General features: G+C 52.2%; 1 protein-coding gene across 1 annotated transcript; it reads left to right on the top strand.

The window, feature by feature from the left end:
- The first annotated feature begins 2,186 nt into the window (after positions 1-2,186).
- On the top strand, positions 2,187-22,277 carry Irf8 (interferon regulatory factor 8). The gene is made up of 9 exons (XM_021169696.3): positions 2,187-2,225; positions 5,642-5,816; positions 9,428-9,611; positions 11,307-11,395; positions 12,885-12,990; positions 13,974-14,021; positions 18,942-19,322; positions 19,990-20,105; positions 20,609-22,277. The coding sequence occupies exons 2-9, from the start codon at positions 5,643-5,645 to the stop codon at positions 20,783-20,785; spliced, it is 1,275 nt and encodes a 424-aa protein (XP_021025355.1). The 5' UTR covers positions 2,187-2,225; position 5,642; the 3' UTR covers positions 20,786-22,277.
- The last annotated feature ends 666 nt before the right edge of the window (positions 22,278-22,943 follow it).

Genomic DNA, 22,943 nt, shown 5'->3' with positions numbered 1-22,943 from the left:
TTGCTTCCCCTGGCTTGCTCAGCCTACTTTCATGTAGAACCCAGGACTACCAGCCCAGGGATGGCACCACCCACCATGGGCTGGGCCCTCCCACCCTTAATCACTAATTGAGAAAATGCCTTACAGCTGGATCTCATGGAGGCATTTCCTCAAAGGAGGCTCTTTTCTCTGTGATAACTCCAGGTTGTGTCAGGTTGTCCCAGAGAACCAGTCAGTATATTGGGTCTGGAGGACATGTTTAATTGCTTCCCCTGGAGAGGCTGGGAGGTGGTGATGGACTCTCTAGAACACTTCGGGGCCTCTTCTCCTTAGTTAAGCCCTGCACATGCCTCTTCTCTTATGCAGTGATGTGCCCTAGCTCCACCCCCGACATATGACTTACGCCCAGGAGGCTTTGATAGGCGGGATCCTACACTGAATCTCTCCTGAGTGGCTATCACTGGCGTATGGGAAATGTACACATGGCTCACATGAGACACCACCTTCATAGCTTCACCCTCAAAGACCCCATCAATATTCATCTGTGAGTCAGTGCCCATTGTAGGTGGCTTGGGTTCTCTTAGGTCCTGAGTGGAGCTATTTCAGACTTCTAGGAAAACAGTTAGAAAAAAATAGACCCCACTCACACCCCGATGTATATGGCTTCAGGACGGTTGTCAGGCAGGCTGGGCTGGTGTCCTCCAGTGTGTACAGTGACACCTACTGCTAAGACCAGAAGCTAGGGCTGGCGACCCTAATCTCTCTCTACCTTTAGCTAAGAGGCAGGCACACTGGGTGGACATTTGGGATCTGTTCTGTGCCTTTGATATTTGTAAGTAGGAAAATCTGCATACGCTTATAAGGTACCTATTTGGGAAATGAAAGGGGTATGAATGCACACAGGAGTCTGTTGTAGTAATCTGAGTGTGTCTGACTTCTGGACTCTGCCCTTCACAGCAAACACTTAAAACACTCCCATATTACTATTAAAGAATTTGAGCTGGATTATGGTGGCACACACCTTTAATCTCAGCCCTTGGAGGCAGAGGCTAGCAGATCTCTGTGAATTTGAGGCCAGCCTGGTCTACAGAGTGAGTTCCGGGACAGCCAGGGCTACAGGGCAACCCTGTCTTGGAAAACAAACAATAAACCCAATAATAATAGTAATAAAACAAATGAGATTTGAAAAGTAGTTTTCATTTGAAGTTCCTTGGCTCCAGGGAACTCCACTTGGCTTTTGACTGTTGGATGGTATTTATCATTGAACTAATATCCGGTAATGTCTTAAGTGCCTTTCAGGTATACCAAAATGCTCATCAGGATAAACTAGAGTTAGAAGGTTCTGTTTAGAAAATCCTTATTTGAATTCGTATTTATTTGAAACCTAGCCGTGTACTTCTTGTATTTGTGGACCAATCAAAAATTCATGTCGCGGTTCCAACGTTTTCCTAAGTCTTTTAAAAGCCAGACGGGTGAGAGTCCCGTAAGCGTGACTGCAGGTGTGTAATTGGGCAGCCTGTAACGAAAGTCCCTCTCGACCCTCACTTAAGGTTCCCCGCTCCCACTTCCTACTCAAGTTGGGAACAGGCTCGACCGGGCTCCTGACATCACTGGGGGACACAAGGGAATGCATAATGCGGAACCTTCCTGGGGGCATCCCAGCCTCAGCGCTCGCGACTCCCCTGGTTTCCCAGATTTCCTGCGCAATTTCAGGCGGTCATCCTCCATCCAGGAGGGCGCGCTGCAAGTGGCTGTCACCCAGCACGCAGCTCTGGGACTGGTCTTTGCTCTGAAACTCCAGCCTGAGCAGCTGACACTCAGGGTGCCCCTGGACACGTGCCCAGGACAGAGGCGCCCCAAACCTGAACGACACCCCGAGGATGATCCGTGCATCGCCAGCCTCCTTGACCTTAGGCAGACGCCCCAGCCCCCCGGCCATCTTTGGGGCAGCCCCCTCCCCCGCCGCCCCCGGAGTAAAGAGAGAAAAGGACTCCTAGGGGCCCGGGACTTGCAGAAGTGATTTCTCGGAAAGAGAGCGCTTCAGAGAAGGCGGATTTGGCAGGCTGCGCTGATTGGGCCGCGCTAGCGCCCCTCCCTCTCCCCAATTAGCTCGTGCGACCGTCGCTCTGAGCGCGGGACCCGCCTTCTCCCCCGCCCCATCTATAAAAGCAGGCGCGCGCGCGTGCGGGGCTCCAGGAGCCCGCGGGCGGTCCCGGAGGCGCGGGCAGCGTGGGAACCGGCGGCAGGTAGGACGCGATGGGGTGGGTGCGGGGGCTCGGGCTATGGCTCTCCCACCTTCGCCCAAACCGAGTGTACAGCACGTTAGCAGGTGCTTGCTCTGGCTGCTCTCCAAAAAAAAAAACCCAACAACAACAAAAAACAACCAAAAGAACAAACACCTCTCCCTTTAAAATCTGCCTGATGGCCAACTTCATAATGAAGAGAAATAGATCTGCCAATCACCGCGCGGCAGCCCGGCTTCCATGCATGAACTATCCAAAGCTCGCGACTGGGTTCGCCCAGGGACCAACTGGCTTTGATTCTGACTAGTGGCAATCTGATTGCCCAGTGGCGCTGGACTTCTCTGATTGTCCAGTGGCCCAGCTGGCCCCGGGAGGAAAGTCTTCCGTGTGGGTCCCACACAGCTCTCAGGACCAGATTTGCTGTGAGCTTGCCCCAGGCTGTAGGGGCAGACTTTTCCCCTGGCGAGAAAGATTACTTACCCACAGCAGGGAAGGGCGTTCAGGGGGTAGAAACTAATAGAAACCATTCACGAGTGTTCTAGAATCTTAAAATGGTAGATCACTGTTTGGTTTGTTTTTGTTTTGTTTCCGAGACAGGGTATCACTCTGTAACCCAGGCTCATTTGAATGAGCTCCCGGTTATCCGCCTACCTCTTCTTCTGAGTGTTAGGATTTCAGGCGGAGCTTGGGGGGTGCCCAGGTGCTCAATGGCCCCCGCTTTTTTCTTTTAAAGTCAAACGATAAGAGCAGTTTCGTGACAGTTCTAGGTCTGTCCTTTTTAGTTATGGCAGGCTCCTTCATGAAGAACTGGGACCGATTCAGTGGCCTTGAGGAAGCTTGGGGCCAGAGAGAGATGGGTCTGTGATGGATTTCCGTTCAGTGGTGGTCAGACTGTGGCCCAGGGCTGAATGAAAGGGATTACGGGTGTGGTGTGAGCCCCCCGCCAAACACGGCTGGTGCAGATGCTGACAGCTGTGTTAGGCAAGCCTCTGCCCCCTGCCTTGTGAGAAGCCTGACCTAAGACACGTTGCTCTGGATGTAAGTTAGCTGTAGGCAGGATTGGGCCCACAGGGAATGCCTCAAAATCAAGAAGAGGAAGCTATAATCATGTGAGCGTGTTTATAAACCATTAATTGTCCATAGTTGTAAGAGAGGCAGGCTATGCCTGTCGGGGACCTCAGAGTGGCCTCCAAGGCAATAGAGGAGATTGTCCAGGTGCTGAGAGCCGGACCCTGTCAGGTGTTCTTTCATCTGCAGAATGAATGAAAGAAAGCGTCCCTTCTGTGTGTACTGTCACTGGCAGGGTGCTGACAGTTTGTGCTGTGCCTGCCCAGGGGATGGCGGTCCCTCCCAGTCTCTCCCCCTTCCGAGTGTAGAAGAGGCTGGGTTAGAGAATTTTAACCTCCTAGCTTCCATGGTCTGCTATTCACCTTTCATTTCGAACACCCCTTTTCTCTGTCACCCCACCAAGACAGCTGTCTTTCACAGTTCTGGGATGTTGGGTACCCGAGGATCCCTGACAAGAAAGTGCTGTGTTCCTGTTCTGGAAAAAACTCTAGCCATGTCAGGGAAGTCCCTTCAGATTTCAGGAGGCTCAGGGACCATGGGGGTATGGGTCACACATCTATCTCCAGGGGCTGAGTTGAGGCTTTCAATGGACACATCCTCAGATACTCTGGACCCCCGACCCCAGCTCCCATCCCACACTCATCCTTAGAGGCCACACAAGACACTACCAAGCTAGGAGAGCCTCCTCTCTCCCCTCCAGAACAAGCTGTTGAAGCCAGGACCCTACTTGGTTTTAGGGATACCCAATGCCATTTTAGTTCTCTCCCTAGGTATTCCTTCCTGACTTGTCACTTATGAACTCGGTGGTCTTAGAATACTGGGTTTCTTGAGATAGCCTTTCTTTCCTGCCTTTCTTGTGAGGGTCCTTAGACTTAGGCTTCCCAAGGTGAAGAGCCCTTGCTGAGGTCAGGGTTTCCCAGCCATCTTGCTGTTTTGCTTGAGAGGTGCCTCAGGTGGTACCGCACTTACCTAGCAGGCACAAGCTCTAGGTCCAGTCCTCAGCACGGGGGAAACGGAGGCAGAAAGATCAGGCGTCCAAGGCCATCTTCATCAAACTAGGGAGTTGGAGATCAGCCTGCGATACAAAACCCTGCCTCAAAAGTAAAACTCAAAACTGACTGGAGTCTGATTCCGCTTTAGCCCTCGCTCCCTTCCAAGCCCACTGGTGGCAGCTAAGGCTGCTGTGTGGCTAAAACCAGCCCTGGAGAGACCTCATCTCCCTCCTCTCAGGCTGCTGCTGTCTTTCCTGGCCCCACTGCCACCTGCAAGCAGCCTGGAGTTTCTGACCCTCAGGCCTCTTTCCAGCAATCCTGACTTTGTGGGACATGCTGGCTCTGGATGTGACTATGCTCTCGGGGACATCTTGACTTCTCACTGATGATAACTTCTTTTTTTGTTTTTTGTTTTTTTTTTTCCCTGCCCCAAGAGGTCATTTTAGTTGGAAGACTAGAAGTGCTGTGTTCTGGTTTTCAGGGTGGGCATCTGTCCAACTACTTTGGGGATTTCCAGGCTGTTCTAGTAAATGCTGGCTGCAAGGCCCTGTGCACAAATGCCCTCTCTCCCCACGCTGTAGGGAAAGCACACCCGAGAGTTTCCAAGTGTGCCATTAGGTGTCTGGGGATGGCGGGCCTGGATATGGAGTCCCTGAGCTGGCTTTGTGCTGTCCCTTTGTACTGTCCCTTTGTTCTCACTGAGGGCTGATTGTAAGAGGAACTCCTTGTGTTGCTGGAGGAGTCCTCTAGGATACAGGCTCTGATTGCAGGTACTGTACACACAGCTCCCAGACCGAATCCTTAACACTCTAAGGTTAATTGGCTTCAAGGACACCCAGCCAGCACAGGACTCCAGCTCTAACTCCATCCCAGTAGGAACAGGCCCCTATACTGTCTGATATTCCTATTATTATCCTAGCTGGCAAAGGGCAACCTGCAAGCAGCCTTGAGGGTGTCCTCTTTCTCGGGTGGTTCTGGGATCAAACTCTGTGAGGAACACTGGCCCCTTGGGTATCAGTAGTCACGCTGGTTCTTAGAGAGGCGAGCAGCTCAGAGAAAGCACAGCATCGTAGGAGAGGGACTTCTTCCCAGCAGGTGCCCTCAGTGTCTGGGACAGGGGGTCAGGGAAGAGCTGGACCCAGAGCCCCAGAGCCTTGGGTGGGGCACATCTGTGAACAGCCTTTCGGTTTTCCTTTGGGTTTAGGGCCACCGGGCACTGCTGATTTCTCATGGCACTGGTCCAGATGTCCTCCGGAGCCGGCACCTTTGCGTGGACCTCTGATCTTCCTGTCCGTTCCGGAACTGCTCTGACTCACAGAGATGTATTTGTTATCCTGAGAGATTTGCTTTCTTTCCAAGGATGTGTGACCGGAACGGCGGGCGGCGGCTGCGGCAGTGGCTGATCGAACAGATCGACAGCAGCATGTACCCGGGGCTGATCTGGGAAAATGATGAGAAGACCATGTTCCGAATCCCCTGGAAGCACGCCGGCAAGCAGGATTACAATCAGGAGGTGGATGCTTCCATCTTCAAGGTAAAGGCTCCTGCGGACCCACTCAGTGGTTTTCTGGTTTCCCTCTGGCTCTGGAGGTATTTAGGGATATCCTATGACTAAACAGCCCAGTATTTCAGGAGAAACAAGGAGGAGTGTCTGATTCTGGCACGTTCCCTCATGAGGTCGAGAGTGACTTTCCTGCCCATTCCGCTCTTCTTGCTGCGATGTACTGACATGCTCTGCTCGGTGTACTAAGGAAGGCTTCGGTCTTTGCTCTTTCAAAGTGAGACTCCTTGGCATGCAGGGATCAGCTATAGAGGGCGACAGGATTCCACAACTGCTTCTGGGTCAGGTTTGAGGGACACCCTGACCCCTCTGAGAGGACTGAGTGCTATCACCGAGGGCAAGTCACACAGCTGGCCTGAGAGTCGGCACCCTGGGTGGCAGGTGGTGCTCCTGTTTGCACTCTGTACTGCCACGGAGAGAAGCCACTTCCCCGGGATCTCATAGCTCCTGTGTGATGGAGCCTGCGTTTGGGACTGGGTGGTCCAAGGTCTTAATCCTTTATAGTATGGAGAACTAGGGTGATTTCTCCTCAAGGACCAGCCCAGCCCAGTTCTGCAGGCAGGCAGGGTCAGATATCCCCTGAGGGTTGTTACAGTCACGCATGAGTGTCCCTAAGGTTTTAGGTACCTACATTCGTTTCTGGGAGTTTCAGAGCCTTAGGTCATGGCCAGCCCACACTTCTACTTTGTGAACAGCTGCAGCCTTGGTGGTTTGACCCAGAGTCCAGGTTGTAAACCGCTGCCTTTAGTTCAGTATGTCTGGGGTGGGGTGGAAGGTTATGAGGCCCACTGAACTCGGAGGACCAGAAGCTGACTCAAGACCGTTTTCAAGCGGGAAGCGGGGCCTGCAGAGACTCTGACTACCAAAACTGTCTTGGATGGTGACCTCCTGGGGCACAGTCTTCCCTTTCCAGTGAGAACTCTGAACCAAGCATATGGTGTCTAGCATTGACACTAAACTCGGAGGCACAGTGTGCTTGGCTGAAAGCCCATCACGAATCTTCCAGAAAAATGGGCAGAGTCCTGGACCAGGGGCCTCAGTTGCTGCAGGAGACAGCAGGCCTCGCTTCATCCAGTTCCCTGCTTCAGTAAAGCAGGAGTCCTGAAATAAAGCCCCAGATTTATGCATCTTATGCAACGTTCTTTATGGCCAGCAAGCCGTTTCAACAGCCCCGAGGAGAATGTGCAAGATTCCCAATGTTTCCGTTGGTTACGCAGTCGCTCTGTGTGGCAATCTGAAATGAGACATCAATCTCAGCAGGAATGGCGGGAGATCAACGGGCGGGCGGGCGAGCGGCAGGAGATGCAGGGCAGAGAGGGTCTTCTCTGAGCTGTCCTGAGTGGGGTGGGTACCTCCGCATCTTCAGCCAGACTCAACTTGACTGTTGAAGGAACCGTAGGATGAGGCCTTGGGCAGATAGCGCCATCTTAGGGGCCATCTGCTTAAGTAAGAAACCCACTTTTCTCAGCCAGTTAAAACTTTTAAGAAATGTAGGTGTTAAGGAAAAATTATATGCTTGCTTCTCTACCAGGGAAAGGGATTACACCAGAGAGCCCGTGTGCTGTCTCTTGCGGCTTGCTTCCTGTGTAGACCACAGAGGGAGAATGAAAAGATCCTAAGCTTATCTCAGCCAGGCAAGGGCTGAGATTCCTTGGGCCTCGCTCGAGATTGGCCTGACTGTTTACCACTTACTCTGTGTGCAGAGGGTCTTGAAGGACGGAATAGGGGTTCATTTTCACTTTACTTTATTTTGAGTTTGGAACTTAGGTTGTTCAGGTTGATCTCGAACTTGCTATGTAGCTGGGTATAACCTTGACCTTCTGATCCTCCTGCCTCTATCTCCTGTGTGTTCGGATTACTGGTGTGGGCCACCATACGTGGTGTATACGGTGCTGAGGATAGACCCCGAGGCTCTTGCATGCTGGACAAGTACTCCTTATCAACCAAGCTACGGTGCAACACAATGTCAGCAGAGAAGAGCTTCGAGCAGTGGGTGCCCCTGCGGGTCCCAGGACAACTCACTCTGTGGCTTCAGCCCTGAGAGACCATGCAGCTAAGATAGCCCTGCAGAGATGGTTTCTGGCCAGATGTGGCAAGGCTCAGGGTAGGCCCGTGCTAGTACCCAGTGCTGTCTCACAATGCTTCCTGACCATGGAGTCTGATTTGATACCTGGGGTCTCCAGACTTTCCTCCCAGAGGAAGCATGAGACCAGAATGGAGGGATAAACTGGGCAGTGCTGCTGAGACCTCACCATTCTGGCATGTGCCAGCTGACCGAGATACTGCTGGGGTATCTGTGCTTCCTCGGGTGCCATTGGAGAGTGGGTTCACCGAATGACTTAGGGGCTGTGGTTTTCACTTGTGTGGCAGATATTCTGGGCTGCTACATCCAGGGAGAGGTACTGCTAGGGAATGCCTTACTGTGTAGGGTGGTTTTCACTGTGTCTGTGGCAAAGAGGCAGAGGTTTCCATGTAGCCCAGCCCCAAAGTCACTGTTCCAGTCTACTTTGGAGTTCACAACAGCCCACAAGTCAGTGTGTAGCCAGCAGTGCCATTTACAATAAAGGCCAGAATTGGAAACTACTTAAAAAAATATTTCTAAAAGTGGGTTTGCAGCTATGTCAGAGAGGAAGTGACCACTCAGGCTCGGGGTAGGAATGTTCCTCCAGCTTCTTGCTGAGCAGAGATACAGAACTTGGCATCAACAGTGCAGAGAGCATTGGCCTGGAACATAAGTGTCCCCGGTAGGTGTACATGTGTGCATGTGTGTGCATTTGGAGGCCAGAGGTCTATCACTGTCCACAACAAAAGATTTCACTGAACCTGGAAGTCAGGGATTAGGCTAGGTTGGCTGCCAACGAACCCTGGGGATCCTGTTATCGTGTCCCCAGGGCTGGGGTCACAGGCACACATACCCATCTTTTTCTGTGGGCACCGGGGATTTGAACCTGGGCCTTTATGTTTACACGGTAAGCACTGTATTAAGTAGGCCTCTGCTTTGAATTTCTGGCTTTTGCTTAAAGCACAAGCTTTGGATGGGTCAGAAAAAGGAAAGAAAAAAAAAAAGAGGCACTTAACAGGGACAACAGTTGGCTGCATCTTAAAGGGCTAGAATCATGCAAAAAAGTGCCCAAACAGATGTTCTATTAAGAGGAGAGACCACCGGTGGACACATACATGTTCCTTTTCATGCTGGGGGTGTTATGTGAAAAAGCAGAAAGTCTTTGACGGTGTTGGTGAAGCCATCCACATTTTCCTCTTTGGACTTCATGACCTGAGACACCCCCCTTGCCTCCTCCCCAGGTCCTTCAAGCCAGAGGACTTTGCCAAAGCTGCATCCTAGGCTATGGGGAGCCTGGGTTCAAATTCCAGCTTTGCTGAGTGTTTTGGGGGACTCTTACCCAGCTCTTGTCTGTTGAGACACAGTGGTCTTCCTGAAGTCCAAATGGGTTCTGACCTTGGACAAGGGTTGATGACCAGGAAAGGCTCTGGGGAAGGGGGCGGGCGGTATGCAGCCGGCCTTCGAGTTGAACTCTGTGGTTTGTGTCCCTCTGTGTTTACTGAGTTTCTCTCTCTTTCTTCAGGCCTGGGCAGTTTTTAAAGGGAAGTTTAAAGAGGGAGACAAAGCTGAACCAGCCACGTGGAAGACGAGGTTACGCTGTGCTCTGAACAAGAGCCCAGATTTTGAAGAAGTGACTGACCGGTCCCAGCTGGACATTTCCGAGCCATATAAAGTTTACCGAATTGTCCCCGAGGAAGAGCAAAAATGTAACTATCTGTTGGGGCCAAGAAGCCCTCTAGGGACCTCCTTCACCCCCTCCCACGCTTAGCTCCTGAAGCCCTCAGTCTCCACAGGGCCAGAGCAGATATGTCACCCACAGGGTTTGGGTGCCTGGTTTTAGCCAACCAGAGTTGTTCTCTCTTGTGTAAGCAGACACAGAGAGCTGCTCTGCTGACCTCATACGCCATGTGCTGTCAAGTGGTAGCTTCCTGCAAAGGGAGTGGCCAAGTGGAGGCAGGGAAGGGTGGTGGACTCTGGGTCATGGCAGCCAGAAGCTGGAGGGAGCGAGTCCCCGGAGCTCAGCGTAAACTCCTCCAAATGGGTTTGAGGCTCTGCTGAAGTCTGTGATGCAGGATTCCCTGCTGCTTCCTGGCAGTCTGCAGAGGAGGCTGGGGAGAAGTGGGCAAGGCAGGGACGGGCAGTAAGGTCCAGGGAAAAGTTCTCCAGTTAGACGGGCCAGCAGTGGGGACATCACCGATGGCTTTGGTGTGTCACTGCTGGAGAGGATAACATCAATCCCGAGGTTTCTTCCAGTGGTAATGTCCTAAGAGCATCTGTAAAGGGATGAACGCACACTGGCCTTCCCCAGCAGAGCCTCGTGGCTCCCAGGGCCTGGTCCGTTCTGTACTGCTTCCGGAAGGCCGGACAGCCCCACTTCCCGGCTCGTTTGTCTTCACAGTGATTTGAAGCAATAGGGAAGTTTCTTTCAGAGCCCTGCTCCCCCAGGACCAGCCAGGCTTGACCTGGTAGATGACCCTGACTTGTTTATAGTGTGGGTGGAGCCCCGTCACCTGCAGGGTTGGAGGTGAAGGAGAGGCAGAAGGACATAGCATTTGCATGGCATTTGTCTTGGTACTGTGAAGTTGAGTGGTTTGCCTGCCTCTCTGGCTGGGTGGGTGGGTGGGGCTCTCAACTTCTGCTTGCCTAGCCATGGCTCCTAGGTGAGTCTCTCCACCTGGATGAAGCAATGGGGGAGAGATCATACAGGTTCCTGGGAGTGGGGAGCCTGGCGGGGGGTGAGGGGTGGAGGGGTGGAGGGGTTGTTGTTCCTGCTGTATCTCATGGAAGTTAACTTCCTGAGGCAAATGTACCCAGGGAAGAGGTACAAAGTGGGTCAGCACCCATCTGGACCAGGATACTGGCCAATGAAAGCATTGGTCCCCTGGGAGGCAGGCAGAGGCTGTGAAATGGCATGTGTGTGACTTCCCCATGTGGCACGTATACACACACACACACACACATGCACACACGCACATGCACACGTATTAAAGGGCAAAAAGATTTTCTGTTACCTGGCACTCCCTACTTTCCAGGAAATCTCTGGGTGTTTGATAAAACCCAGCCTAGCAAACTTACCTTCAGTCTATGGGCCATAAATGCCTGGTATAAAATGCACCCGATGGGGTTCAGATAGAAGGAAGAAGCCAAAGTCTGGCACTTGTCCTTCACAAGCCCATGTTTACAACCCCTCCACCACCCACCACTTCTCCCTTTTTGACTTGGCGGATCAGATGACCCGGCCATGAGAAGCAACGGCTGAGCCTTTCCCAAACCTTCCAGCAGCTGCTGGTCAAAACCAGCGAGGACGCTCACTACTCCCGTTTCCTTAATTCAGCATTTTAAGAAAAGGTTGCAGTGTGCTCAGCTGCCCTGGGTCATGGTGTCTGTCCCCTTTCCCATAGGCAAGCTGGGCGTGGCACCTGCAGGCTGCATGAGCGAAGTCCCCGAGATGGAGTGTGGCCGCTCAGAGATTGAGGAGCTGATCAAGGAAGTGAGTGGAGGGGGTCTCAGGTGCCTTCCAGGGAGGATGGGACATTGCTTCTAACCCTCAGAGGCACTGAGAGCCTCAGGCTCTCCAGGGAAGTGAGGGACACCCCAGCTACCTCCCCAGGCCAGCCTCCCTTTACTGGTCAGGTCCTGTGCATCCAAGCATAGGTAAACCCATTGAATAGCAGCTTTGAAGGTCTCCATGGAGTCTTAGCCTTGTTTCTTAGCTGGGCTTCATATGGCCGTCTCCATCGCTTCTGGTCATCCTGTCGGCCCTCATGGTAACTAGATGGCTTGCTTTTCAAGACACAGGTTTTATTCCTGAGTGTGCTATAAGATCAGATGACTGAGGCCCATAGGATCCACTAATGGTGGTGGGGACCAGCCTGTGGCTCAGCCCTCCCTAGCGTGTACGACAGTTCCCAGCAGCTTACCCAAAACACACATCTTAGAATAATCCCCCGTCACATGCATGGTTGGCAGCCTGGAACTGAAGCCTCAGTGGGCTCTGTTTAAGTTAAACAGATGGCTTTTTTGTGTGTCTGTTTTTAGCCTTTATATTGTGTCTGTACAAGGTGGGGGTTCCATGGCTGAAACAACACTGTAAGCTTATGTAAGCAAGATGAGGTCTCTTTAGACGGCAGCTGGCCCAGACCCTGTCACCTCAGCTACTCAGGAGGTGGAGGCAGGAGGGGTTAAGACCTGCTTGAGCTGCAGAATGAATTCAAGGTAGAAAACTTCACGAGACCCTGCCTTGAAATCAAAAGGGGAAAAAGGCTGGCGACGACATAGCTCCGTGGTAGAGGGCTCGCCTCGCGTGCACCAAGTCCCGGTTTCCATCCCCAGCTCAGTGACATCATAAAAATAAAACCAAGACTGTTGTTAGCAACGGCACATCAGCTGTGTGGTCTGCAGCATTCTGTGGAGCACTGCAGCCGGCCAGCATCACCTTCCCAAGCTGCCCAGCTCTGCAGCACATGGCCGTTGTGATGTTCTGGGTGGTCTTGGTTCTGTGTCTCCCCCACCCCCACCTTGTCTTGTTTTCAGTATAAGCCTTTACTGCCAACTTGCCTGAGCCAGTAGATGGTGATGATGTCACACTAGGGTCACAAGCAAAGGAGGTTTCAGGATGTCTCCTAATTGTTCCCATCCACCACTGAAGGCCCAAGATCCCCGTGGCTGAGTGAGATTTTCAGCACAGTAGAATTGGCTCGGTGTCACCCCAGAGGGTTGCCCCAGAACTGGGCCACGTCTCCCAGCATCTAAAGGCCAGTGAACTCTTTCGTAGCCAAGGCTAGTGAGGATGCCAGCCCAGTGGGTTTGTAGCTTAGGGTATGATGAATTACAAAGGGAAGCTCTGCTTCTCTCCCATGAGATAAACGTTGTGGATTTAGTTGTGTGTCTGATATTGGGTTTTACAAACATGGGGTCGGGGGAGGACTGTGCTGGTGACCCGGGACTCAACTGCTCTTTTCTGTCACCTGGGTCTACAGCCTTCTGTGGATGAGTACATGGGTATGACCAAGAGGAGCCCATCCCCGCCAGAGGCCTGCAGGAGCCAGGTCCTCCCTGACTGGTGGGCCCAGCAGCCCAGTGCAGGTGAGTGTGGGTGTCCGGCACTAGCAACCACTAGGCTCTTTATGTTAGGGTAGGAAGTGCTTACCACTGCTAGGATTCATGTTGTGGAAGGGTCCTGAGTCACAGCCGGGGACCGAGACAGCCAAGCTGCAGCCTCTCAGGCAGGCACAAAGGTCTTGGTAGTCAAGCATGGTCAGTCTCCTCTGTAGTCCCCGGAAGCTGAGAGGAGTCTGCCAACATCCCCAAGCCTCAAGGGAGGCCCCAGCTCTCAGCCACCTGTCTCTTCCTGGCTCAGAGAGCCAGGGCGTTAGGAGCGGGAGGGGAGCTCAGTCAGGAATAGGCGTTAGCTTGGAACCACTTTGGGCAGTTTTCATGTCTTGGTGGTGCCTCTTGTGTACTCATCCATAAAATGGGCCACCAGGACCTGCCTGGTGGGATCCACAAGTTAAATAAAGGGTTCACCCCTTTGGTAGTATCTGGGAGGTTCACCCATGCTGTAGCTACTTAGAGGGTCATTCACCTGGGCCCCTACCTCAGTGTGTGAGCAACTTTTATGGCACACAAACATCTTGGTTTCCTCTTTTGCCTCTCTCCTGCTAAGATAGGAACTGCTGGGAGGTCTTAAGTGGTCTTGCAGGACTGTGAGGTTTCCAGGCTGTGGGTGTTAGTGTCCTGCAAGGAGCCTTGCGCTGCAGGGGTGTGTCTTTGGCAAAACTGCCTGGGACTCCAGCTTCCTTGTGAGACAAGTCCCCAGCCATTGTGTATGGTCCGGTGACATTCGGGCCAGGTCATTGCAGTGGCAAGGAAGCTTAGCACAAGGACAGGAACCTGTAGCGCAGAGGAAGTCCCCTCCATCATGGTGGGTTTCTGTGCCTCATGTAGAGTGAGATCTGCCCACTAGCATTGACACCAGCAGTGTCAGCCTCTCATTTATAGCTCAGGGATACTTGGGTCCTCCCTGCACCAGCCCAGCAGGTCATATCCTTTCTTTTCTCTGCTTACAGGACTGCCACTGGTGACCGGATATGCCGCCTATGACACACACCATTCAGGTACCAGGGTACTCTGGGAGAGCATGGCACAGGCTCTGCTTGAAAATAGCCCCATGATGTGGGTGGGGTCAAGAGGTCCCACGGACAAGTGTAGCCTAGGGGTAGGCTCCAGAGACTGATTCTTCCTCCTCGTTCTGTGTGGTTTGGGAGCAGTTATAGTCAACCAAGAGCGTCCTCAGGGACAGCTCTGCAGCAGGGAATGTAGGTTGCTGGACTGCCTTGGCCTTGTGTGGTGGGATCTGACCTCTTGGGGCATCAGGTTCATCATGTGTGATATGCTGTGAGGATCTGTGTGCTGTACTATTCCTAACACGGTCTAGTAGGGACACAGCTGGTCAGTGTCTCCCGTGTAGGGTCTGTCACCTCCTCTCACTTCCAACTCTGTAGCAAGAGTCCTAGAGATGGTTGTACTGATATACTGATGGTGCTGAGGCTGGTGTGGATGTTGGTGGTGCTGAATGGCTATGATGCTGCAGATGCTGCCGATGCTGGTATGGATGCTGATGTGGTTGCATCAGTGCTGTCTATAGAAGTTGGACTTGGTTCTTCCTCCCAGCCCCATGCTCCCAGTCTCAAAATATATTTACAGATACCCGTATGAAGCTAGGCTCTTCTCTGACTAGATCATAACCTAAAATAACCCATTTATTTTAATCTGCATTCTGCCACGTGGCTGGTTACCTGTGCTCAGGGACCATGCGTCCCTCTCATCACATCTTCCCGGGAGAATCTTCCGCGCTTTGCCCTATCCCAGAATTCTTTCTCCCTCCGGGATGTCTCTCTTCCTATTTCTGTCAGATTGACTGTTTCCAGGAACAACGTCCATACAGACGTACGAAGTTCTCTCTACAGCTGCCTTAATGAGTGAAATGATTCTTCCTCCTGGAGCACTGTAGATGAAGAGCGAGCCTTCATCTGAATTCTCCCTTCCCTCCCTCCCCACCTGCATCTTCTGGCTGTCTCCTCTGCGGTCTGTGTTATTTTGTCTCTCTGTTGTGTGTGTCTGATGTCTGTCTGTCCCTGACAAAGTGCTTTGCTCTGAATTTATGGAACAGCACAATAGGTTCAGTATGGGGAAGGACTAAGGAATTATCTTTTTATAGAGATCTGGAGTTTTTTCAAGGGAAGACGTTACTTTGCTGACCCTGGCTGACTGAGAATATAGCACGCGGAGCTGCAGACATGTTAGTGATTTATATCCTCGTGTGGCTTCCAACTCTCAGGGGATATTTCTTTTGATTATGGTTGCTTTTAACCTATTGGCTGTTTTCAGCGAACAATTACCATAGTGTGTACACATGTGTGCATGCAAACACACACACACACACACACACACACACACACACACACTACTCTGGTCATAGGCACGGAAGGGTATATAATTTGAGATAAGCTATGCATTTAACTTGCGTTTTAAAAGCTGATTTCACTGGGAAGCGGAGGCGACATAAGGTTGGTTGCAGGGGTCTTTCAAAGGCAGGTTAAACGGGCCGAGAACACAGTATGGAGACAGACAGATCAAGGACGTAATTTTAAATGGTCTCAAGGCCAATGGTTAACCTGGTTGCAGAGCCTGACAAAAGTTCAGTTCCTGAAGGCAAGAGGTGTTTCCGGAAAAAAGCTATTTCTATAGGTGACGGCGCTCCTGATGGTGGTGATGGTGGTGGTGCTGCTGCGGTGATGATGATGGTGGTAGTGATGTTGAGGATCCTGATTGATGGTGGTAACGCTGGCAACCGTGGTCATGGTGCTGACAGTGACGGCTGGTGTTTGTAGTGTGATTTTGGGTGCCAGAGTCAAGGGCGACATTCTTGTGGGCTCTTTTCTCTTCCCCATGCTGTCAACCTCCTCTAGGTTATGAAGACAGGTCGTTTTCCATTTCACAGGCCCTGGGCGGTGTGGCTGATGGGTCTCAGAGTGGGGATCTGCCATCCTCACTGCTGTGAGACAGGTGGCATCTCTGTGCTGTCCTTCGAGCCACCGTGCTGCCTGGTTTCAGGGCGGGCTCGGTGGGGCTCAGGGAGAAGCCCTGGGAGCTGTCACAAAGGTAGAGGCAGGTGCTCACCAAGTAAGAAAAACACAAATAAACATTCGCCCCTCTCTCTAGTGCTGGCCTGTCCATGTGTTGGAGGTCCTTTTAGACCGGGCTGCGGATGGCGAGCTTAGCTTGTACAGCGCCCACAAGCATTTGTCTTCTCGACTGCCCTCAAGGCTCCTGTAACCCACTCAGGAGGCCCCGGGGTCACGGGCTGAGCCTTTGGCCTTGTCAGCCCCGGGCTGTGGCCCTGAGAATCTGCTGACCAATGCATTCTGGGGCCATGCTGGCCGGGCCCAGACCTGGGGCCTTCTGAGTGAAAGGTAAAGTCAGGCTGTGGGAGGAAGTGCCCTTGAGCCTTGCACAGCTGCCTCAGCACAAGTGAGGGAAGCAAGGTGTCCTGAGCCACAGCTGGGAGCCGGCGCCTGAGCTCTTCTTCCAGAACCCAGGCCACATGCCCCGTCTCTGTGGATACGCTGCAGCCGGGCTTCCTGACTGCAGAGATGGGTGAGGCAGGGGGACCACAGGGAGTAAGGGAGACCATGGCACTATGCAGAGCCTTGACCCTGAAGTCTAACCCATGGTAGCTGCCTCCCTGTGGTAACCAGCGTTATAGGTCTTGAGACTCGGCTAGGATAGACTTCCTATTTATCAGAAAAACTCAGACCTCTGGCTTTTAAATTTTATTTTATTCATTGATTTATTGATTATTGTTAGAACAGTCTTGAGAGATGTGTAGCTCGAGATGGCCATGCAGTCACAATCCTCCTGCCTCGGCCTTGAGTGCTCTGGCATGAGGGGCACCCCTCTCTGTATTTGCCACCCACACCAAGTCTCTCTCAGAGGTGCTCTGCTGTCAGACCTCTTGAGGCTGCCAATTTGTTCCCAGCCTGTGTGCATCTAAGGAATGGGTCAAACAGCGAGGCTTTTTTGGTGTGTCAGCACTTCAGGGTGAGGCAGAGCCAGCCTGCTGTGGAGAAAAAGGCCAGGCTCCCCCAGCAGACAGCTGGACTGGCAGGGCTTGCCCTTTCACCTTTTCAGCCTGCAAAATGGCTGCGGTGACCAGTGATGCACCACAGGGGCCAGTCGTATGGATATGCCCAATCCTCGCAGAACCAGGGATTTCAGTACGTAGTCTCAGGGGTCTCACCTGTGGACCATATTTTGTCTTGTCATCGCTACCTTGCTGATGAAAAGCAGGCACAGAGAGGTGGAGCTGCTTGCCTCAAGTCACACAGCTGTGAGGAAGCAGTGCTAGAATTCAGTACGGAAGGCGATGCAGATGGCGGTGCTGATGATGCTGATAGCGATTTTAACGGTGGGCCTGGGAGCGAATGTGGGGCGAGCTGCTGGTGTCACCCACCCAGGCAGTGGTGCAGTTGGTGACTGCACAGCTTTAGGACACCAGGAGTTTGGGGAGCTATCAACTTGGGTGGCTCCAGAGAGAAGCCTGGACTGGCCTGAGGTGGCGAGGCGAAGCTTAGGATGCACAAGGCTGCTGACAGTGGAGAATTCAGTTTATAGCAGTTACAAAGCTTCTCCAACAACCGCCTGTAGCTCTGGACTCCTGGTGTCCCAGCTTCCCTCCCCGAAGCCCCGCCTCCACGCTTCCCTCCCTCCACGCTAGTTGTCAGTCAGGGGCCCACTGGGCCCTCTGCCTTGGGTTTTTCTCGTCTTTCCACTTTGTAACCTTATCTGGAATCCGGTTATCCTTGCCTGCAAGAGGACGTCAGTACCGCCTGCTAGACAGGAAGCCAGAGGCCAAAGAAAAGGAAAGTCAACGAAAGCCAAATACTGGGTTGGCACGCTTCCAGCCTCACGGTTCAAGTTCAAAGTCTCCCTCCCACCCCAAAAAAGATCGTTGGGATTATTATGGTCGGTTGGTGCCAGACTGAATCTTTTCTCTCTTTTTAAAACTTTTTGTTTGTTTGTTTGTTTTTGTTTTTCGATTGATGAGTTTACTTTGTGGCGCTGAGGATGAAGCCTAGGACTTGAGTGCGTGAGGGAGAGCTTCCCCTCAGACCTGCACCCCAGCTCCTGAGGTGACAGAGAGAAGGGTTGGCTAGGATGTAGCCTATGGTCACGGCTCCTGCCTGTGCTGCTCATAGGTGGAGAGAAGGCTTCCAGGTCTTTCTGGAGGACAGGCTGTGTGTAGGATTGTACAGAGGCTTTCGATCTGAGTCCAGGGAATCCCAGGTCACAGTGTTTGTGATAATGTCGATACCTTCACAGGTGGGTGTTTCTTCCCATCTCTAATGGGGGCCACCGAGTGCAGGGTGACTCGGGAACCAGAGCCATAGGCAGCTCATGAGAATTACATTGGCATGCTTGTATGTTTTGAACTTGGTGCAGGCCTTTCTAGATCTCTCTCTCTGTGTTTGCGCATGTGCACACACATGTGCACATGTATGCATGAATGTATGTTCACACCTGTGCCCATGTGTGTGGAGATGTGTGTGTATATGAATATATGTTCATATGTGTGTATGTTCATGTGTATGGGAATGCATGTTCACACCTGTGTTCAACTGTGTGCAGATGCATGTGTATATGAATATGTGTTCATATGTGTGTAGGTTCATGTGTATGTGAATGCGTGTTCACATGTATGTACACGTGAAAGCCAGAGGCAAGTCTCAGGTATCATTTCTTGGGCATTGCCTGTCTTATTTTTTGAGACAGGGTCTCCCGCTGACTTGGATCTGACCAAGTAGGTGAGACTGGCTGGCCAGCCAGCCTCCAGGGTTGGCCTTTCTCTGCCTCTCAGGGGCTGAGATTACCAGCAAACAGCACTTGGAATGAGGAATAGACTCTGAGCCTTTAGGGGAGGCACTGGGGCTCCCCATCTTCTAAGCCTGATGGCCCTGTGCTCTTGGCCTCCACAGCTTTCTCCCAGATGGTCATCAGCTTCTACTACGGGGGCAAGCTGGTGGGCCAGGCCACCACCACCTGCCTTGAAGGCTGCCGTCTCTCCCTGAGCCAGCCGGGGCTGCCTAAGTTGTATGGGCCCGATGGCCTGGAGCCCGTGTGCTTCCCGACTGCGGACACCATCCCCAGTGAGCGGCAGAGGCAGGTGACCCGGAAGCTGTTTGGGCACCTGGAACGTGGCGTGCTACTGCATAGCAACCGCAAGGGCGTGTTCGTGAAGCGGCTGTGCCAGGGCCGCGTGTTCTGCAGTGGCAACGCGGTGGTGTGCAAGGGCAGGCCCAACAAGCTAGAGAGGGATGAGGTGGTGCAGGTCTTTGACACCAACCAGTTCATCCGAGGTCAGTACCAAGTCACCTCGCTGCCACCCACTGTCCCTGCCTTAGAGGTCACACCCACCTCCTTCCTTGTGCCTCCCGTATCCTGGGCCAAGTGCACTCTTGCATGGCTTTGGCAATGGTATAGCTGGGGGAACCCTTGGAAGCCTAGCCTGCCTGTGCTTTCTGAGCAGCCTGGGGAACCCTCTCCTCGCCTCCCCCTCGGTATAAGGACAGCAGAGTGAGTTGGGGCCTTTCCCTTTGGAGTTGACGAAGCTGATGGTTGTTCCTAGCCTGGGAATGACTTAGAAATGCGGACTCTTAGAAATGCGGACTCCAGGGCCTCAGCCTGCCCAGGCTCAGCTTCTTTACCTTGACAGGGTCCCTAGGGGATGTGGCATGATTTAGTGGGCAGGACGATCATGGAGAGAGAGTTCCAGGCCAGCTTGCACTGCACAGTGAGATCCTGTCTCCCCAAAACAAATACAGACCAACAAAAAGTTCCCCAAAGCGTATTCGGGAGTGACAAATCCCATGGGTCCTTGGTTGGCTTCTAGCTAAGCAGCCTTGTGTCCTAGGCACCTTTCCTTGGCTGTTGGGGGATCTGTGACTTCCTTCTAAGTTCTGTACCCCAGCCCTGGGCCCTGGCTACACACAGCTCAGCTGTTCACTGGTGTCTGTGTTCTTCCAGAGCTGCAGCAATTCTATGCCACCCAGAGCCGCCTACCCGACAGCAGGGTGGTCCTGTGCTTCGGGGAGGAGTTTCCGGACACTGTGCCCTTGCGCTCCAAACTCATTCTGGTGCAGGTGAGAGCCTGAGAGCCGGCAGCAGTGTCTGTCTGTGCCCAGGGTGAGAAGAGACAGCAAGGACTGGGGACTCCACCTGGGCAGAGGTCGGGGACTAGATCATACGTGGCTCTTGTCACCTCTGTGATGGCTTCCCACGTTGGGACTCTCTTCATTTGTGTTTCCTTCTTTCCCTCTCTGCTCTCTCCTACTTTCTCTCCCTCTGTTCTCCTGTTCCTTCCTCTTCAGAAAATTTCTGCTTGTCCAGTGGCCCTAAGACCTAAGTGACAGATCACGGTCTATTTGACTGTGGTCTGAGCGGTGGCACTCTGGTAGATATAATGGTGGCAGTCTGAGGAGCAGCCAGCCTGGTTGGAGCAGTTCTGGGAAAACACTCTTAGCCACGTGCAGAAATGCCGCCCACCTGTCTCCATCTTGTCTCAGAGGGGATTGGAGGACCTGTGGTGGAGGATGGCCCCAGTTCCCTTCCACCTCGATTCTGACTTTGCACATGACCCTTGCAGGTAGAACAGCTGTATGCCAGACAGCTGGTGGAGGAAGCGGGCAAGAGCTGCGGTGCTGGCTCCCTGATGCCAGCCCTGGAGGAGCCCCAGCCGGACCAGGCTTTCCGCATGTTTCCGGATATCTGTACCTCACACCAGAGACCCTTTTTCAGAGAAAATCAACAGATCACCGTCTAAGCCTCAGTCAGGGCACCCCACCTCACCTGAGCTCAAGCTTCAAGAGTCTGTGACTAAGAGAATTCCGAAAGGATGTGCGTGGACCCCTCTGACTGGGGTGGGCGGGTGTCCTCCAAGGGGACTCCGGAAGCCCACAGAAGGGTGTGCTCCTGCTCAGGCAGGTGTCAGAAGCTTGCAGGGGCTGTGGCCACAACCTGTGATTAAAGCATTCCTTTCCTGTGTTTCCCCCTTCACCATTAATGGCTGGCCTTTCTGTGTGCCGAGGTCAAATCCTCTGGTGGCAGCAGACTCGCCTTTGCCCTTCTGCGGCCGAGGGTGGAGATTTATGACTTTCTCTGCTTGATTGGAGAAGAGTCTTTACTCTTCAGCTTCTTTTCTTTTTGGCCAGAACTCTGAAAAAAACTCTTTTAAAGACAACATTTGTATTCTCACAGGCTCAGCTGTCAATCACTTGAGACCTTTCCTGTAAAGTGGGGCAGATTTTAAATATGGGTGTAGATACTGCTTGCAGCCTTCACAGGAATTTTGGTTGTGGTTCATTGATTCACATAGACTCTGTGTCAGCTGCCAGGGCTGTGTGGGGCATCAAAGGACCAGGCACCGTGGAGAAGACCCATTCGCTGGCATCTCACCCTTCCCTTGTCCAGCTCCACACCCAGTCCTAAGACCCAGTGAAAAGCCACGTCCAAACTGTGCTCTGGGCTCAGCAGTGCCCACCCACGTACCAGGGAAAGGCACACACCCTACCCAGTGGGCACAGAGCAGAATGTTCCCCTATCGCACCATTTGCACCCCCAATCTGGCTGTCCAACCTAGTTTGTAAGTAATCTAAATCAGTGACTGTAGCCCGGCCTAAGGGATACTTCCCGGAGGAGGGAGCCACTGCAAAGGAGTTAGTTTGGCGGTCAGTACACAACAGGGGCAGAAAGCCAAGCAGATGTGGGGGCTTTTGTCTGAGAGAAGGAGAGCTTCTCCGTTTGTTCAACTTTGTAACAAGCTGGGTTACATGTTACAGCCTAAGGTGCTCTGCATTCCCTGGGGAACTGCAGGAAAGCCTTACCTGTTTACTGTTGCTCTGGGGGAAAGCCTGAGGATGCAGAAAAACCTGAGGGTCCAGGGCAGCTACAAGCTACAGGCCATACCTTACAACCTGAAAAGCTAAGGACCACGGTGACCTTCCTGGCTACTGTGTGAAGGTGCTGGGTGGGGCCTGCTCAACAGACAGGGTCGATGGAGTGTGTGATACATGCAAACAGAATCCTCGGAGTGTGTGATACATGCAAACAGAATCCTGGGCCCCCGCTTCTCCCCCCCTTAGCCAAAGCAGGAGCATCTCTTCCGAAGCCAGGACAACCTGTTCACTGGCCCCTTGTCACATGTCACCTTCCACCTGCCTCAAGGAGTGCTAGTGTCCAAATATTTATTTTTGTATTCTCTTAAGAAGTATTGATTTCATCCTTTATTAAAAAAAGTTGTTCTTTCACAAAAGTAATGTTTGTTTCTTTTTTTTTAAATCACTTTTGAATATAATTTTCATTAGATTCCAGGATTTTTTTTTCTTTTTAAATTTTGATGTTAAAAAACGAGATCAGGGGCTGGCAGGATGGCTCAGCGGGTAAGAGCACTGACTGCTCTTCCAAAGGTCCTGAGTTCAAATCCCAGCAACCACATGGTGGCTCACAACCACCCATAATGAGATCTGACTCCCTTTTCTGGTTCTTCTGAAGTCAGCTACAGTGTACTTATATATAATAATAAATAAATCTTTAAAAAAAAACGAGATCAGAGGGCTGGAGAGATGGTTCAGTGGTTAGAGCACTGACTGCTCTTCCAGAGGTCCTGAGTTTAATTCCCAGCAACCACATGGTGGCTCACAATCATCTGTAATGGGATCTGATGCCCTCTTCTGGGATGTCCGAAGACAGCGACAGTGTACTTATCTACATAAAGTAAAAAATTTTAAAAAGTCTTAAAAAAAAAATGAGACCAGATCTGACTCTGCAGCCCAGGCTTTGAACTCATTGCAATCTTCCTGCCTCAGCCTCCTTAGCAAGGGGAGGAGAGGCGTGAGTCACTGTGAATCCTTAAAGGAATCTTTAAAATAAATCTTTAATTTACTTTAAAGAAATAATGGATTGAGATTTTTAAGGATTTAGGG

The sequence above is a fragment of the Mus caroli genome, unplaced genomic scaffold, assembly GCF_978045245.1.
Source record: "Mus caroli unplaced genomic scaffold, Mus_caroli_1 scaffold_10, whole genome shotgun sequence".
Classification (NCBI taxonomy): Eukaryota; Metazoa; Chordata; class Mammalia; order Rodentia; family Muridae; genus Mus; species Mus caroli.
Note: the sequence above shows the minus strand (reverse complement) of the source record. Positions and strands in the feature narration are given on the sequence as shown.

Excerpts from the sequence above, each read along its gene's own strand:
- Irf8 (XM_021169696.3), top strand. The coding sequence starts at position 5,643 with ATGTGTGACCGGAACGGCGGGCGGCGGCTGCGGCAGTGGCTGATCGAA. Across the intron at positions 5,817-9,427 it reads TGGATGCTTCCATCTTCAAG|GCCTGGGCAGTTTTTAAAGG; the intron begins GTAAAGGCTCCT and ends CTCTTTCTTCAG. Across the intron at positions 9,612-11,306 it reads CCCCGAGGAAGAGCAAAAAT|GCAAGCTGGGCGTGGCACCT; the intron begins GTAACTATCTGT and ends CCTTTCCCATAG.